This window comes from Dipodomys merriami, unplaced genomic scaffold (genome assembly GCF_024711535.1).
Source record: "Dipodomys merriami isolate MVZ:Mamm:240054 unplaced genomic scaffold, mDipMer1.0.p SCAF_12, whole genome shotgun sequence".
Classification (NCBI taxonomy): Eukaryota; Metazoa; Chordata; class Mammalia; order Rodentia; family Heteromyidae; genus Dipodomys; species Dipodomys merriami.
The window spans coordinates 894,418-912,943 of NW_027202493.1; the positions used below are offsets into that span (position 1 = coordinate 894,418).

Genomic DNA, 18,526 nt, shown 5'->3' on the forward strand with positions numbered 1-18,526 from the left:
ATCTTACAAAGGAGTAAGATATGACTGAAAATATTTACTAGCTTTTAAGTAGCAGATCTCAATTTAAAACCTACGTTTTCTAGTCTCCATAGTCTGCTCTCTCATCTTTTCTATGCTACAAGGTCTCTCCAAAGGGAACACTGGTACGGTTAAAATGTGTGCAAGAGGGCTGGGAAGGTGGCTCAGTGGTAGAGCGCTTGCCTTGCATGCATGAGGCCCTCGATTCGATTCCTCAGCACCACATAAGCAAAAAGAAAAAAGCTGGAAGTGGCGCTGTGGCTCAAGTGGTAGAGCGCTAGCCTTGAGCTGAAAAGCTGAAGGACAGCGCCCAGGCCCAGAGTTCAGGCCCCAAGACTGGACCCCCTCCCCCCCCCCCCAAAAATGTGTGCAAGAAGAGGCAGATTGCAATTGGAAGCTATTATCAAAGTAACTTACATAAATAAACTATCGAAACAGCAAGGTATGGGTGAGATGTGGGAAGAGACCCACATCTCAAGAACAGACTTTTCTAGGGTTTAACTTTTTATAACTTTTGTTTTTGTGTGCTGGTTCTGGGGCTTGAACTCAGGGCCTGAGTGATGTCTCTGACCTCTTTAGCTCAAGGGTAGTGCTCTACTTCTTGAGCCACAGCTTCACTTCCAGATTTTTGGTGGTTAACCAGGGATAAGAGTTTCATTGACTTTCTTGTCCTGGCTGACTTCAAAGGAGGATCCTTAGATCTCAGCCTCCTGAGTAACTAGGATTATAGGCATGTACTACCATCACCTGGCTTTTACTAAAAGATTCATTTTGCATACAATTGTCTTAATTTAAAATGTCAGTATTGTCACCTATGATATCAGATAAATATATAAATCTAAGAAGTAGTAAATACATGAAAACAAGCAGAAAGCCATACTTACAATAGCCTTGAGCAGAAACCATGCCAAGAGACAGAGAAGACATATTAGTATGAAGCAAACACAGCAATCAAGAGAAGTAACAATTTAGTAATTTATGAACATTAAGTAAAAGATACATTTTTTTCCCGCAGAACTGTACATTTTCATTCTTCTATGGATTCCTCATCCTGTCTTGTTCTCTGGAGTTTTATATACTGTGGCTATCTCAAATTATCCATATGATTAGATCTAACAAGGCTTTTCTGCACCCATACTAAAAGCAAATGACATAAAAATAATAAAAAATATGCAAAAAAACCTACTCTGACCTAAGATATGAGAAGACTGTTACAGAAAAAGGCAGAAAATTATGTTGCTCTTCACAGAGGGGACCAATCCATCTGGAAGGTTACTCTTCAAATACAATACTGTAGGTGAGTGAAGAGAAAAGCAAGACAAAAACCATCAAGGCATTTGAAGAAGCCTTGAAACAGAGTTTTCACCTGAATCTAGTCTACAGACAGAAAAGAGCTCAGAGGGAACTTCTGCTTAGGTTAGAACCAGATAACATTACCAGATAGGCTGTGGCAAACTTCCTTCCTTCCTTCCTTCCTTCCTTCCTTCCTTCCTTCCTTCCTTCCTTCCTTCCTTCCTTCTTTCTTTCTTCCTTTCTTTCTTTTTCTTTCTTTTTTTTTTTTTTTAAAAAGGAATAAACTCGGCTGGGCTCAAACTGTAATCCTAGTTACTTAGGAGGCTGAGATCTAGACAATTATGATTCAAAGACAGCCTGGAGATGTGGCATAAGTGGCAGAACACCAGTTTATTTCAATGGAAAAAAGATAAGTAGGTTTATACTCAAATGCCAGAGATCATAGCAACTTACAATTTAACAGGAAAACCAAACAGCTGGCTGAAGCAAAGATGGATCAGCAAAATTTGCTTCCCCCCTACATTATTTTGAGCACTTTATAAGTCTTAGTTATACTTTTCAATAAATGTAAAGGATTTGCCAGTAATAACTTATTTATACTTTGACTAGAAACTGAGTAACAATGTACTATCTAATCCCTGTAAAGGATGGTTTGCATGTAGAAATGAAGAAAACCATGGATTTCCTGTCTTCAACAGCTCAACACAGTGTTATTTTCCATGGAGTATATGCCATCACAGAAGAGTTGTGCTGTAATATGTAGAGTACTAAAGAAATCTTTAAAACTTCAGCATGGGGAAGTAGATATGTAGGAGGAATTTAAAATTACAGAGATATTGGCATTCTAGGGATGGCATTATTTTCTTAAATATCAAGTTTGCACTAAAAATTACCAGTGAAACATCCCTCTCTCTCTTTCTGCCCTAGGGTTTGAATGCAGAGCCTCGTGCTTGCTGGACAGGTACTCTACCCCTGAAGCCATACCTTTTTTTTCTCTCTTTCCTTTCCTGCCTGCTTCCTCCTTTTTCTCTCTCATATTCTCCTCTCCTACTAAGGCTTCAACTCAGGGCCTCATGCACTAAGCCACATTTTCAGTCCAGCTTTTCTTCTAGTTAATTGATGATAAAGTCGGGTGAACTTTCCTGCCTGGGCTGTCTCGAAATCAGTTTTGGGCCTCTTGAGTAGGTAGGATTACAGGCATGAGTCATTGGTTCATGGCTCTCTCTCTCTCTCTCTCTCTCTCTCTCTCTCTCTCTCTGTCTCTCTCTCTCTCTCTCTTTTGTTTTCATTTTAACCAGAGAAAAAAAATCCCCATATTTTGCCTTGAAGTTGAAATTCAAAACATAAAGTCTCAATTCCTTAGCTGATAATTTTTCAGCAAAGTAAATATGAAAGAGTCAATATAGTCTGGGCCTTTTCACAAGGAATGCTAGAAAAAGGAAAAAAAATGTGTCTTTTTTTTTTTTATAACTAGTATAACACCAAATTATTCTGATAGAGACCATCTTCCAAAAGAAAAGTTATGCTTTTCTCAACATTTTGAAAATTTTGGACCATGGTAGTGCATATTAAAACTTACATCTTCTGCTTTAGAGCCTTGATCCTGTAAAGATTTTTGTAGTTCTTCAACTTGTGATTGCACTTCTAGAAGTCTTTGATTCACGAGCCTAGAAATCAAATATACATTAATTTTTCTAAGTATAGGCTTGTTATACCATTTTTCCTTTGGCTGTCTTATTGATTACAGAGAAAGCATCATTAACAAATGAAAGCCTAATGTTATAAATAGCAGCCTCATTTATGAGTAAAGTTTATTTTTCATATGCTTCAAATTTGTTTTTTTCCTCTTCCTTTTCTTGGTAAAACATAGAGCTATACATACGTACGTACGTACATGCACACAATACATATATACACAAAAATATACATATATAGTTCGATTAAAAATGCAGATAAGAAAACAAAACAAAACCAAAATATACACAAAACCCAAAGGAGTACAGTACATATAAAATTTAGGACACTATAAAGTGTCTCCAATTTCCAATGAGTTGGCTAACTCTAGAGCTAGAATCCCAGTGCCACGTGTCTGAAAGCCAGAGACCTATTCTTCTGGCCTTGAGGATATTACAGACTGACTAGCACAGGGCCTCAACAGGCAGGGTGGACTGTAGTTCTAACACACCCTCAGCTTATCAACTTGGGTATGTGCTCTGCCTTTTTACTTGAATCTTAAAAGTGTGACTGGCACTACCTCACAGTGTTTGTTAAAGTGCTTGGGATTTTGAATGATGATTCCAAATGTAATGTATTGTTAGACAAATTTAAACAAATTATTTCAGTATTTGTCTGAAATTCATTTCAGTGTGTTTATAAAAACTACTTGCTCAGCATAGGATGGAGCTATCCCTGCCCCCAAGAAATGTACAGTCAAATGGAGAGGCAAAAAAACCCCCAACCCCCAAAACAAAAAAGAACAACAAATACAATAATATAGTTATTTCAAAGCAGTTTACAGAGACACACAGAAATCATGACTGCTCAGAAAATCAACAACTCCATGGAGGAGGTAGAGTAGGCTTAACTTCAACTGAAACTGTAATAGCAAATAAAATACTTCTGTGGTTAAGGTTGAGAGATAATTTAAGACACTTAAGATTATGTCCAGAGATGAATAGAAAAATGAGAAAATACAAAATTCAAGAATGGTATGAGGAAAAAAAAGAATGGTATGAGGAAAAGGCTGAAATCAGAAGAGGAACAATCAGACAATATCCCTTTCACTTAGTATCAAATACTAAGTATGTGCAATATATCACATAATCAACAATTCTCAAATTTGGCGCAAACAGGAATAACCAAAACAAACTTTAGTAATGGCAATCACACAAACTCCTAAGTTCTCCAGCTTACTGTGCTGTGTTCTCTATTAGATCAGTTCTACTTCCTAGGTTTTGGGTTGATATTAAAGACTTGCAAGAAGAGGAAAATATAAAAATTTAGAATACACACACTGCATTTTAGACTGTGAACTATTACTAAAAGGTCAGCCATGCCAAATACAGTGGCTCACATCTGAAATTTTTGCTATTCAGGAGGGAGAAATTAAATGCCAGGAAAGAAGTTCAAGAGACTACCCATTTTAACCAATAAAACTCTGAGAGTGTAGTAATCAAAACAGCTTGGTACTGGCACAAGAACAGATCTGAGGGCCAATGGAATAGAACCAAAGACCCAGAAATGAATCCATAGATCTATAGCCATCTAATCTTCGTTAAGAGAGCTAAAAAAAAAAAAATAGAATTGAACAAAGACAGCCTCTTCAGTAAATGGTGCTGACAAAACTGGTTAAACAGAATCAACTCCAAATAGGTCAAAGACCTCGAAGTCAAAGCAGATACCCTGAAAACATTATGAGAAGGAATAGGAGAAACTCTAGGGCTCTTTGGCATAGGCTGAATTTTTCTAAATAAAGACCCAGAAACACAACAAAGAAAGTTTGGACAAATGGGATTGCATGAAACTGCAGAGTTTCTGCATGGCAAAGGACATAGCTAGCAAGATCAATAGAAAGCCCACGGATTGGGAGAAGATCTTCACTACCAACACAACGGACAAGGGTCTCTAAAATATAGACACATGAAGAAATACTCAACTTCTCTGGCCATAAAAGAAATACAAATTAAACAAAATTGAGATTCCACCTTACCCCAGTTAGAATGGCTCTAATCAAGAAATCTAGTAACAACAGATGCTGGAGGGGATATGGCCAAAAGGGAACCCTAATGCATTGTTGGTGGGAGTGTAAACTTGTTCAACCACTTTGGAAAGCAGTATGGAAGTTCCTCAAAAAACTACACATAGAGCTCCCCTATGACCCAGCAATCCCACTTTTAGTCGTTTCCCCGAACAATCACAAACAAGGCTATACTAAAGCTACCAGCACAACTGTGTTTATTGCAGCATTATTTACCATAGCTAAGATATGGAACCAACCCAAATGCCCCTCAGTAAGTAGATGAGTGAAGAAAATGTGGTATATATACACAATGGAATTCTATGCCTCCATCAGAAAGAATGACATTGCCCCATTTGTTAGGTAATGGAAAGACTTGGAAAAAATTATACTAAGTGAAGTAAGCCAGGCCTAAAGAAACATAGGTCCCATGGTTTCTCTTATTTGCAATAACTAGAACAAGCTGAAAAAGTCAAAAACTATGTACATATGACCATATTAGATGATGCTAAGTGAAATGAACCCCAAGATATGGACACAAGTGGTTTTATCTTTCTTGCTGTTGTTTTTAATGTATTTATAATGTACTATGTGATTTTTTTTTTTGTTTCTTTTGTATGTTCTTTCCCCATGGTATAATTCTTGTTTTCTCTGTATTTGATTCCAGTGCTCTGCATCTTGTATATGCATTTTACCAATTTGGAGAGCGGTAGGGAAATAACAAAATGCTGAAATAAGGATACAGGTTGACCCATTGTAACAATGTGATATACAAGATACTATGTTGAAAACTTACTTTACAACTTGGGGATGGAGGAAGGAGTTGGGGAAGTGGGGAGGGAAGGAATGGCAAGGGAAAAACAAAGGAGGGTGTAACAATGCTTGATAGGAAATGTACTCATTACCTTACTCATGTAACTGTAACCCCTCTGTACAGTATTTTTACAATTAAAATCTATACAAAAAATTGGAAAGTGATGGCATTTCAATTGTAATAATAAAGAGACAAGTAGTATAAAGAGGAGGAATACAGTCCAGGAAAACCCTGGCAAAAACAGAGTATTTGAAAAATAGCTACAACCAAAAAGTAATATGGGTTTACTTCCTGTACTCCAGGACCAGAACAAAAAGAAAAAAGAAAAAAGGAAAAGAAAAGAAAAGAAACCTAAAAAAAGCACTAAATGAATGATTTAGTGATAGAATACCTGCCTAGCAAGAACAAAGGTCCTGAGTTCAGACCCTAGTACCACCAAAATTAAATACATACATACAGACAGAAAATGGCCATACCATCTAAACAATTTATAGATTCAATGCAATCCCCAAATCCCAATAACATTCCTCATATAAAAATAGAATAACCCTAAAATTCATGTACCAAAGATTTTGAATGGTCAAAGCAATCATGAAGAAGACGACCAGTGCTAAAGGAACCACAACCATACTTGATTACAAAAGATAGCAGAGCATAATAACAGATCCATAGGCCAAAGGAACAGTATGGAGAAGCTGGAAAATAAATCCACTCCTTTTAAGCCAACTGATTTTTGGAAGAGGTGCCAAAAAACATCCACTGAAGAAAAGATAGCCTCTTTAACAAATGGTGCTTGAAAAATCCCTAAGTAGAAGGGTTTTACTCTTAAGTAAACCATAATCTCTCACCATATAAAAACATCAACTCAAAATGGACCAAAATCCTTAATTTAAGCCTAGAAACTTTGAAACTATGAGAAGAAAACACAAAAGAAAACACTTCAAAATAATGGCATAGGCAGTAATTTCCTAGATAGGAACTCAGTAGCTCAGGAAACAAAAGCTAGAACTGACAAATGAAATTATAGACATAGAAAAAAATGCTCATGGGCTGGGAAGGTGGCTCAGTGGTAGAGCGCTTGCCTTGCATGCTCGAGGCCCTGGGTTTGATTCCTTAGCACCACATAAGCAAAAAAAGAAAAAAGCTGGAAGTGGCGCTGTGGCTCAAGTGGTAGAGCGCTAGCTTTGAGCTGAAGAGCCTGAGGGACAGTGCCCCGGCCCAGAGTTCAGGCCCTACGACCGGACCCCCCCCCAAAAAAAAAAAAGAAAAGAAAAAAATGCTCAATATCTCTAGCTATCAGGGAAACTAAACAAATGGAAACTACAATGAGATGTCATCTCATCCTGGTTAGAGTATCTATTACTTAGAAGGTAAAAATGCTGGCAAGGACATAGAGATGAAGAAATTCTATTATACTTCTGAAGGAAATACAAATTAGAGCCACTAAAGAATCAGCAAAGGGATTCACCAAAATACTAAAATTAGAATTATCATATGATCCAGCTGAAGTCAGCATACAATACAAATAGCTACATACTCATGTTTATTACAGCACTATTCACAGCAGCCAACTAATGGAATCGGCCTAGAATGACTGAATTTTAAAAAATACGGTATGTATAAACAATGAAGTTTTATTTAACTGTTAAGAGCATAATCCTACCATTTGCAGAAAAGTGATGGGAACTGAAAGGTCAACATGTTAAGTTGAAATAAGTCAGACAGACAAAGACAAGCAGTTGCATATTTTCATATTAGAACCCTAGGTTAAAAAAAAAGGAAAAGTCTACAAATAAAAGAGGGATTATTAGGGTCTGGGTCTCTTATTTCCAATTAACCATCAAAAAGCCACAAGAGGAGCTGTGGCTCAAGTGATAGAGCCACAGCACAAAATCTCAGGGACAGCACCTAGGCCCTGCCAGGACTGGCAAAAAAAGAAAAAAAAAGCATCCCAGAGGCAAAAACTAGTAAGGGGCACCCACAAAATACCCAAAGCAGACACTGTAAGACTACTGGATGCTATAACCTTTCTTTCTCCATCTTCTCTAATTTTAATTCTTTTTCTTTTTTTTGGGGGGGGGGTCCGGTCATGGGGCCTGAACTCTGGGCCTAGGCGCTGTCCCTCAGCTCTTCAGCTCAAGGCTAGCACTCTACCACTTGAGCCACAGCACCACTTGCGGCTTTTTTTCTACTTATGTGGTACTGAGGATTCGAACCCAGAGCCTCATGCATGCAAGGCAAGCGCTCTACCACTGAGCCACCTTCCAACCCCCATCCAAGTATTTTTTTTAAAGGCACTCATTCACTATATTTCTAAGAGTTCATGTACAAAAATGTTTTCCAGTTCATGCTCAATAATATTCTTTTAATCAGTTTCATATCTTCACAGCTTGAGAACTTAAACCTACAGGAAGAATGGAAAGATACAGAAAAGTCACAATTGTTACTTGAGGGCTGGGAAGGTGGCTCAGTGGTAGAGGGCTTGCCTTGCATGCCTGAGGCCCTGGGTTCAATTCCTCAGCACCACATAAGCAAAAAAGAAAAAAAGCCGGAAGTGGCGCTGTAGCTCAAGTGGTAGAGTACTAGCCTTGAGCTGAAGAGCTGAGGGACAGCGCCCAGGCCCAGAGTTCAGGCCCCACAACTGGGTTACTTGAGAAGATTGACTCCTACCTGAGAAATATAAAGTCAAGCATAAAAGAACACAGATCTGTCATAACAGAAAATTATTAATAAAAATGTCAAATCTACTGGTGCTGGTGGCCATTCCTATAATACTAGCTATTAAGAGGCTGAGATTTGAGGATCTTTGAGCAGAAAAATTCACCAGACTATATCTCCAAGTAGTCAGCAAAATGATAGACTGCAGATATATCTCAAGTAGAAACAGGGCACCAACTGTGAGTGAACATAGCTGAGCACAAGGCCCTGAGTTCAAGCCCCACAAAAAAATGTTCAAATCCCTGAAAAGAAGAATATATCATGGCCATGAGAAAAAAGACTATGTGATTACAATTGTTATCTGTAAAGGATTTCAGAAACAGAAATGTGCTAAGAGACAAGTCAAACAAAATATGAAAAGTAACCTGTGAGAGAAAACTACTGATTTTAATATAATTGGCTTTAAAAGAATGCATTAACCAAACACACCAAAAACATTTGAGTAGAATAGTGATTGCTTGGTTAAACTTCTATATTCTTTTTCTTTTTGGTTGTTGGTAATGGGGCTTCAACTCTGGGCTTGGGCATTGTCCTTGCGCTCTTCAGCTCAAGGCGAGCGCTCTACCACTTGAGCCACAGTGCCATTTCCAGTTTTCTGGTGTTAATTGGCAATAAAGAGTCTCATGGACCTTCCTGCCTGGGCTGGCTTTGAACTGTGATCCTCATATATCACCATCCTGAGTAGTTAGCATTACAGGCTTGAGCCACCAGTGCTGGCCTACAGTGATCTTTTTAAACAGCCAGTGAGAAAGGGATAGGGTTTAAACTGATCATAAACTACAAAATACCATTGTAAAAGATTGGAATTGAAGATTAGCTTGCTATTTATTTATTTTTGTTGGTCATGGGGGCTGAACTCTGGACCCAGGAGCTGTTCCTCAGCTCTTCAACTCAAGGCTAGCACCCTACCATTTGAGCCACAGCTCCACTTCCGGCTTTTTTCTGCTTATGTAGTACTGAGGAATCGAACCCAGGGCCTCATGCATTCGAGGCAAGCACTCTACCACTAAGCCCACTTCCCAGACCCTAGCTTGCTTTTTAATTATCTTTTTTTTTTTGGGGGGGGAGAGAAGTATAGATTGAATTGAGAACCATCATGCTAAGCAAAACACTATAACTTGAGCTATTCTACTAGCTCTTTTTAAAAAAATTTGTTTTGGAGATGGAGTCTTGATACTTTGTCTGGGCTGGCCTTGGCCTCAAGATCTTCCTGCTTCTATTTCCAAAGTAGTGGGATTATAGGCACACACCACCATATATAGATAATCCTCTAGATAATCTTATTAGAAAGACTACAGCTTTGGTATCATCTTGAAGAAATTAAGAGGATAATGTTGCTATAAAGAGTATGAGTAGGGATGGGGTGGGGAAAGAAGGAAAACAGTGGAAGGGGTGACACTGATCAAGATTCATTGTATTTAGATATACTGCTTTGTTGAATAGTAACTCCTTTGTATAACTACTTAGAGATAAAAATAAAATTAAAGAGAAAAAAGAGCATGAGAAGGCCTGAAATGGGGAAAAATAAGGGAGCACAATGGAAGGGGTGACATTGATCAAGATGCACTGTACTTATAACCTGACATGTGAAATTACAACTCCTTTGTACAATTACTTAATTTTTAAAAAAAGCATGCTACATTTGGTAAGTCCAAAAGCAAAGAAATAGATTACTGTCAAAAGGAAGTACAATAGCTCATGGCCATTTAAAAAATACAATTCAAATCTCTGTTTAAGGGAATCACAATCAAGGCAAAGAAGGAGAAGCTGTGCTGAAGCTGACTCATATATACAATACCTATTCTCTGTCTCCAGTTCATTCTTGCGTAAGTTTGCATCATCTAGAAGGCTCTGCAATAAGGCAATTTTTTCATTGTCTGAACCCTCTTGATGAATTTTTAGCATCTTATTCTCATGTTGGAGCCGAATAAGTTTCTCCCTGAAGGAGTAAAATAAAAACCAATTACCTGATACATTAATTCAATACAGGTATCAAAATAAGCCATACATAGTTACCGATTCAATACACAGACTACAAATGAAAAATAATGGAGTACCTGCAATAAGTTCTTTTCAAAATGAATAATCTGAGATTATAAAAATCAATTTTCTAAACATTATTTTTTATTTTGACCGTTGTGGGGCTTGAGAACTCTGGGTCTGGGCGCTGTCCCTCAGCTCTTCAGCTCAAGGCTAGTTCTACCACTTGAACTACAGTGCCACTTCCGGTTTTCTGGTAGTTTATTGGAGATAAGTCTCATGGACTTTCCTTCCTGGGCTGGCTTTGAACTGTGATCCTCAGATCTAGCCTCCTTAGCATGAGCCACCGGTGCCCAGCTATATTATGACTTTTAATGAAGGAATTTCCAAATTTTACTTCCTTCCTGACTCTAATATTTAAGATATGATTAATATATTTGTTCTTTGGTTCTCATGGGAAAATATGATCTCTAAATACATGCTCTTGAATGACCAAAATATACTCTTGCTTGTAAAATACACTCAGTGAGGACTGTCTTTGAATATACAGTATGCCCACTCCTACATATATATGTAAAACTATTCTTACAAGTCAGAGTAGTAAAATCAGGTCACTGAATTATCATTTGTGGTACTGCCACACAACATTTACTCAGAACTTGTCAACACATGTACTGCAGGAAAGGTATAACTGAAAATTAACTTGTTTTAATGATATAATCCATTCTTTTCTTTCCAGAGGAAAGAGTCTCATAGAGACAGTATTGTCAGATACCGGACAATATGAAAAACTGTTCTTATTATGTAAAACAAACAAAAAACCCAAAATGAAAAAACAGAAAAAATACTTGTAATTTTGTGAACACCATAAGTTTTATAAAACACTTTCATTTTTGCTATTAAAATGCTTCATGTTTGTGATTCAATTCAAAAAATTAAAGTTCTTCTTCTTTTTTTTTTGTTAGTCCTGGGGTGCTGCCCCTGAGCTTTTATATTCAAGCCCAGTGCACTACCACTTTAAGCCATAGTGCCATTTCCAGCATTTTGGTAGTTAATTGGAGATAAGAGTCTCATGGACTTTCCTGCCTGGGCTGACTTTGAGCCTAGGTCTTTACCTCTCAGCCTCTAGAGTAACTAGGATTATAGACATGAATTAACCAATGCCTAGGTAGAAGTTAATATATTTTATATGTAGGAAGCATTGACTTTATATTGCTCAATTATAAAGAAATACATTTGCTGTATGAATAAAAGTATAAAAAAGTATAAATAAAAAGAAAATCCCTTTAACTCAATGTTGCAAAATAATTGTTGAAACATAGCCTCTTAATTCTGTTCTGATACAATTTTTTTTTTCTTTTTTGGTGCTGGTCCTGGGGCTTGAACTCAAAGCTTGTGTGCTGTATAACTGAGTTTCTGTGCTCAAGGCTAGCATTTTCTCACTTGAGCCATAGCTCTGTATCTGGCCTTTTGGTGGCTAACTGGAGGTAAAGTATCTCACAAACATTCCTGCTTGAGCTGGCTGGCTTTGAGCCATGAGTCTCAGATCTCAACCTCCTGAGTAGCAATAACTATAGGCCTAAGCACTTGGTTGATACAATTTTTTATTCAAAAAAAGTGACCAACAAATACACTGCACATACAAATGGACATGTTAAATTGGACACCTCCTTTACAACTATTTAAAGATAACAATTAAAAAGACTGATCATACAATATACGTTGCATTGGAGCTTGTCACGTAAGTTAAAAAAATCTCATAATATTTTCATACTATCAATTATTCTTCAGTATTTTAAACCATATATAAAATAATTATTATTTAACCATGCTTTTAATTATTTAATAATTAAAATATAAATATTATTATTTAATAACACCTAATTATTAAATATTTATTATCAATTATGAACTTTATAGGTTGATGATTAGCTTTATACTACTTGTGTATATATTTGATTAGTTTGTTAAGATTAATATCCAGAAAAGTAATTATCTTAGACAAGAAAAATATACTGGTTATTTGCTCTGGAGTTATACCACTTTTATCTTTTATCCTAAAGTTGAGGCTCCTAATTTTTAATGTCCTTACTATCAATGTAAAATATCTAACATTAACCTAATATCTATGACATATGTTGAGAAATTTTCATCAGTATTTACCATTTCATTTTGTTGATAGCTCTTTTGGATATAGGAAAATTATGACTTTTGGTGATATAAAATAGTGCTTCAAAGCACAGAAATATACAGTAAAAGATAAGATGTTCCTAGTCTTGATGCTGCATTATACTCCTTATGTTTGCTAAGCTTAAATATTAACCAATCAAATTATCTTTATTCCTTCAATGAGTACTTGAATAGTTATTTCAATTTTTCAAGATAAAAAGCTCATATAACAATTACTCATTTAAAATTTCAAAAATCTTATCAAAAATGAATCAAAACTAGTGACCATTTTAGAAAGGGACACACAGATCCAAAAAAGGTAAAAGCCATGCTCAGGATGGTTCATTTTTCTGGCTGCTTGGTTCCCTCCTCCATTTTTCATTCATATACACAAAAGGTAGGAAAAGAATTTTTTAAATGCTATGGCTAGCAGGGCACCTGGTGGCTCACGCCTGTAATCCTAACTACTCAGGAGGCTGAGATCTGAGGATTGCAATTCAAAGCCCACCTGGCAGGAAAGTCCTTCAGGCTCTTATCTCCAATAAACCACTCAGAAACCCAGAACTGGCACTGTGGCTCAAGTGCTCTAGCCTTGAGCTGAAGAGCTGAGGGACAGTGCCCAGGCCCAGATTTCAAGCCCCATGACTGACAAAAACAAAAACAAAACAAAACAAAAATGCTATGGCTGATAGAGTGCTTGCCTCGAATGCATGAGGCCCTGGGATCAGCACCACATAAACTGAAAAAGCCACAAGTGGCACCGTGGCTCAAGTGGTAGAGTGCTAGCCTTGAGCTCAAGAGCTGAGGGACAGCACCCAGAGTTCAAGCCCTATGGACCAACAACAAAAAATGCTATGGCTAAATAAAAAAGTTAGGTACTATGGAAGAGTACAGATAGGAAGATTTTCTTTGATCTACAGCACTGTATCTTTCCCAGATTATTCTAAGAGATTAGTAGAAAAAAAAACTCAATTATTTTACAGGCTAATAACTCTTATCTTTGAAATAAGTATTTTCATTGCTAAATGTTCACTGAGGTTATCCAAGCTTAGGATATATTAGTGTGCTATGTATGTCTTAAATACTGTACTATCAAAATGAGAAAAATGTCTGTTGGATGCCAGAGAAGAAAATGCACTGAAAAACTGAAAATTCAATATGGAGTTCATTTTAAAGTTTCACTAATAAAGGAATTCATGCTATTTTTTGGAGGGGTCGGTTGTGGGGCTTTAACTCAGGGGCCTGCACTGTCTCTGACCTTCTCTGTGCTCAAGGCTAGCGCTCTACCACTTGAGCCACAGTGTCACTTCTGGTTTTTGAGTGGTTTATTGCCCAGGCTGGATTCAGACTGTGATCCTCAGATCTCAGCCTCCTGAGAAGCTAGGATTACAGGTGTTAACCACCAGTGTGCCTGGCCAAACTTGTGCTTTTTATATTGTAAATTTTCTCCAGAAATACTGTGCAAGGTGACTGTAAACATCACCACTTACTTACCTGATTTCAGGTGTAATAATTTCTGCTGCAAGGCTGTCTGAAGATTCCTGACTTCCCAGGGGTATTAACCCTATAAATAGAGACATGAATACAAGGTTAATGAAAACCCATCTTTCAGTCACGTGATTCAATTTCTGTAGAAATCCCTACCTTGAGCTATTTTAATAGCTAAAAGCACCAGTTTTTGTTGTTTTTTTTTAAATGTACCGAGAAACCTATGCCTCATATGTATGCTAGGAAAGATAAGTAATTTTTCTCAAATAAAAAATCCATGCCACAGTAGTCTTAGAAAGTTATTTAACATTATAACCATTTCTTTTCAGTTAAAGATGAAATAATTATTCATTTTTCTTTCTTTCTTTTTTTTTTGGTCCGGTCGTAGGGCCTGAAACTCTGGGCCTGGGCGCTGTCCCTCAGCCCTTCATGTCAAGGTTAGCACTCTACCAATTGAGCCACAGTGCCACTTCCAGCTTTTTTTTTTTCTTCTGCTTATGTGGTGTTGAGGAATTGAATTCAGGACCTCATGCATGCAAGGCAAGCACTTTACCACTGAGCCACCTTCCCAGCCCTCTTTTTTCTTTTGAAATATTGTATTGGGGTTTGAACTCAGGGCCTTGCCCTTGTTTGGCAGGCCATCACTTATAGGATCTCATATTTATAGCTGGCTGGCCTGGACTATGATTCTCTTAGTTCACTTGCTGTGTAGCTGAGATATGTACCACCATGACTAGCTTTTTATTGGTTGAGATGGACCTCAAACTGTATTCCTTCCATTCTCATTCTCCTAAGGATTACAGGTATGAGCCACTGCTCTCAGCTCATTTTAACATTTTTATGAGTACAGCTGTATAGCATTCTTTTTTTTCCCAACTCAAGCTTTATTTATATTATCTTAATTTGTCACAGTGACATTGGATGCCTTGAAAGGGTACACATTTTAAAGTATTTTTTGAAATTTAAACAAGAAGAGGGAAAAAACAAGTCAGAGAGAAATGCAACATAGCCACAGTCTTAGAAACTTCTTCTTGGTAACTGTCTGGAGACAGGTGTGTAGCATTCTTAATGCTGTGACATTCATAAGGCTATGTTGGTAAGAATTACCACTATTTTCAACACCCATATCAGAAATTCACTATCATTAGTCAATAACTATCTATACATAACTGTAACTATATAACTATAACTATATATATGTTACTTCTCCAAAGTAATCTTTCTACTTTGTCTCAATGATTTGTTCATTCTAGACATCTCATGTAGGTGGAATCATACAATATTTGCCTTTTTTTTTTTTTTCGGTCAGTCGTGGGGCTTGAACTCTGGGCTTGGGCACTGTCCCTCAGCTCTTCAGCTCAAGGCAAGCACTCTACCGCTTGAGCCACAGCACCACTTCCGGTTTTTGAGTTGTTTTTATTGGAGATAAGAGTCTCATGGACTTTCCTGCCTGGGCTGGCTTTGAACCGCAATCCTCAGATCTCAGCCTCCTGAGTAGCTAGGATTACAGGCATGAGCCACTGGCGCCCGGCAATATTTGCCTTTTTGTGTCTGGCTTACTTAATGTTTTAAAGACTGATCCATATTCTGGGTGCGGGTAGCTCACACACCAGTAATCCTAGCCTCTCTGGAGGCTGAGATCTAGGGATCATGGTTTGAAGCCAGCCTAGGCACTAAAAGCTGGTAATGGAGGTACAGCTGAAGAGCCAGAATGCTAGTCTTGAACACAAAAGCTCAAGGACAGTGCCCAGGCTCTGTGTTTAAGCCCAAGACCGGCATAAAATACAAACAACCAAAAAAAGTTTCATCCATGTTACAGAATATATTGGAATTCCCTTCTCTTTATGGTGGAATAACATTCTATTGCATGTATATGTCATATTTTGTTTATTCATCTGAGTCTTGGGTTGCTTCCATCTTTTGGTAATTGCGAAGAATGCTGCTATTAACATCTGTACATAATACTGGTTTGAGCCGTAACTATCAATTCTTTTGAGTATAACAGAATTAGAAGTGGAAACACTAAATCACATCATAATTTTATTTTTAACTTCTTAAAGACACACCAAACTATTTCCAAAGCACTGCCTCTTCCCCTCCCTGGTATTGAACCTACGGACTCCTACAATTCCAAGATTATATCAGTGAGTTACTCTAAGCCCCTGTGTATTTTATTTTATATTTCATTTCAGATAGGGTCTACTTATGCAGCTCAGGCTAGTCTCAAAATCATGATCTTTTTTGAATTAGCCTCTCAAGTACTGAAATTACAGACCATGTCTGTTCCTTGCATTTTATTCCTGTTTGATACTATTGTAATTTCACCTTTAGAAGGTTCACTAGTAATGCTGACAGGTAGCTTTCTGGTAGAGTGCTTGTGTAGCATGCACAAGGGCCTGTGTTTGAACCTCAGCAAAAAAAGAAAAAAAAAGGGAGGGGGGAAGGATAAGGAAGTTTCAATAGATACCTTCCTGGGACCGCTTTGAACTGTAATCCTCAAATCTCAGCCTCCTGAGTAGATAGGATTATAGGTATAAGCCACTAGCATCAGCCTAAAGTTTGATATACAGTCTTTAAAAAGTCTTGAGAGGGGCTGGGAAGGTGGCTCAGTGGTAGAGCGCTTGCCTTGCATGCATGAGGCACTGGGTTCGATTCCTCAACACCACATAAGCAAAAAGAAAAAAGCCGGAAGTGGTGCTGTGGCTCAAGTGGTAGAGCGCTAGCCTTGAGCTGAAGAGCTTAGGGACAGTGCCCAGGCCCAGAGTTCAGGCCTCACGACCGGACCCAAAAAAAAATGGAAAATAAAAAATAAAAAGTCTTGGGGCTGGAAAGGTGGCTCAGTGGTAGAGCACTTGCCTTGCATGCTCGAGGCCCTGGGTTCGATTCCTCAGCACCACATAAAAAAAAAAGCCGCAAGTGGCGCTGTGGTTCAAGTGGTAGAGTGCTAGCCTTGAGCTGAAGAGCTGAGGGACAGTGCCCAGGCCCAGAGTTCAGGCCCCACGACCGGACCCAAAAAAAAAAAAAAATAAAAAGTCTTGAGAGGGGGAAACTAGGGGAAAGCAAAGGAAGGGGTGACACTGTCCAAAAAGAAACTCATTATCTACTTATGAAATGATAATACCTGTGTACAACATATTAATAACAATAAAACTATATTTAAAATAAAAAAACAAAGGTTCTGAAAATCTTTTCAGAGTTTCTAAGTTAAGAGAGATAAATTAACAGACCCTTTTGAGCTAATACAACTAAGATGTTTACATTTTTATTTTTTTAAGGTGGCAAATTAATTATGCTAAAGTAAATCTAATACTTTTACTGTTATCATTAAAATACACGATCTTGTTTAGATGTTTTACCTTGAGTGGTAAGCTGCCCTTCTTGTGCCTGTACACAACGAAGCTCTTCAATAGTTTCCTTCAGAGAATCTCTTTCTGTTCTTAGCCTCTGGAGGGATACAAAACCAAGAAGGGTTAGCTTCAAGTTTTATGAAGTAACTAATCAGTGCTCTTTGCTTTCTAACAAAACAGTAAACAATAGTCAACATGGAACATTTTTTTTATCCACGGATTATTTTATTTTCAACATAGAGCTTTATCTTTTGTTCCCTCTTTTTTTAAAAATAAGTTTTTTATTGTAAAAATACTGTATAGAGGGGTTACAGTTACATGAGCAAGGTAATGAGTACATTTCCCATCAAGCATTGTTGTCTCCTCCTTTGTATTTTCCCTACCATCCCTTCCCTCCTACCTCCACAACTACACTCCTCCACCCCAACATGGACATATTTTATCTTTTGATCTTTTATGGAAAGATCACAGAAGCTGAAAAAGATTCAAACAATATCTTCTATTACAAGGTAGCATGGAATCTACACTTAGACACAGGAAACAAATCTATGTACTCCATTTTTTAACAATAAGTAATTAACGTAGTTTTCATAAAAATAAAATGATGATTTCATATTCACAAATCATGGAAATAAAAATACCTTTAACATTCAAACTATGTTAAATGATAAAAAATTGTCTTCTCTATTAATTCTAAGAAATAGAAAAGCTACACAATTTTACAGAGTAACACAATTTGAAAGGGTCAACAATGGTGTATTAAAAGGAATCTGAATAAATGTGTATTAAAAGGAATCTGAATAAATGCAAAATATGCTTTGTATCTTTTTTTGGGGTCCAGTCATGGGGCCTGAATTCTGGGCCTGGGCGCTGTCCCTCAGCTCTTCAGCTCAAGGCTAGTGTTCTACCACTTGAGCCACAGAATCACTTCCGGCTTTTTTTCTTTTTGCTTATGTGGTGCTG

At 37.5% G+C, this 18,526-nt stretch overlaps 1 protein-coding gene across 1 annotated transcript in view; it reads right to left on the reverse strand.

The window, feature by feature from the left end:
* Hook3 (hook microtubule tethering protein 3) overlaps positions 1-18,526 on the reverse strand; it is a 152,699-nt gene that overhangs the window by 27,128 nt on the left and 107,045 nt on the right. The window contains exons 13-16 of the mRNA XM_070016050.1: positions 17,573-17,660; positions 14,223-14,292; positions 10,378-10,518; positions 2,891-2,978 (exon numbers count right to left, since the gene is read on the reverse strand). Coding sequence (XP_069872151.1) covers positions 2,891-2,978; positions 10,378-10,518; positions 14,223-14,292; positions 17,573-17,660 — 387 coding nt within the window. The remainder of the gene's footprint in view (positions 1-2,890; positions 2,979-10,377; positions 10,519-14,222; positions 14,293-17,572; positions 17,661-18,526) is intronic.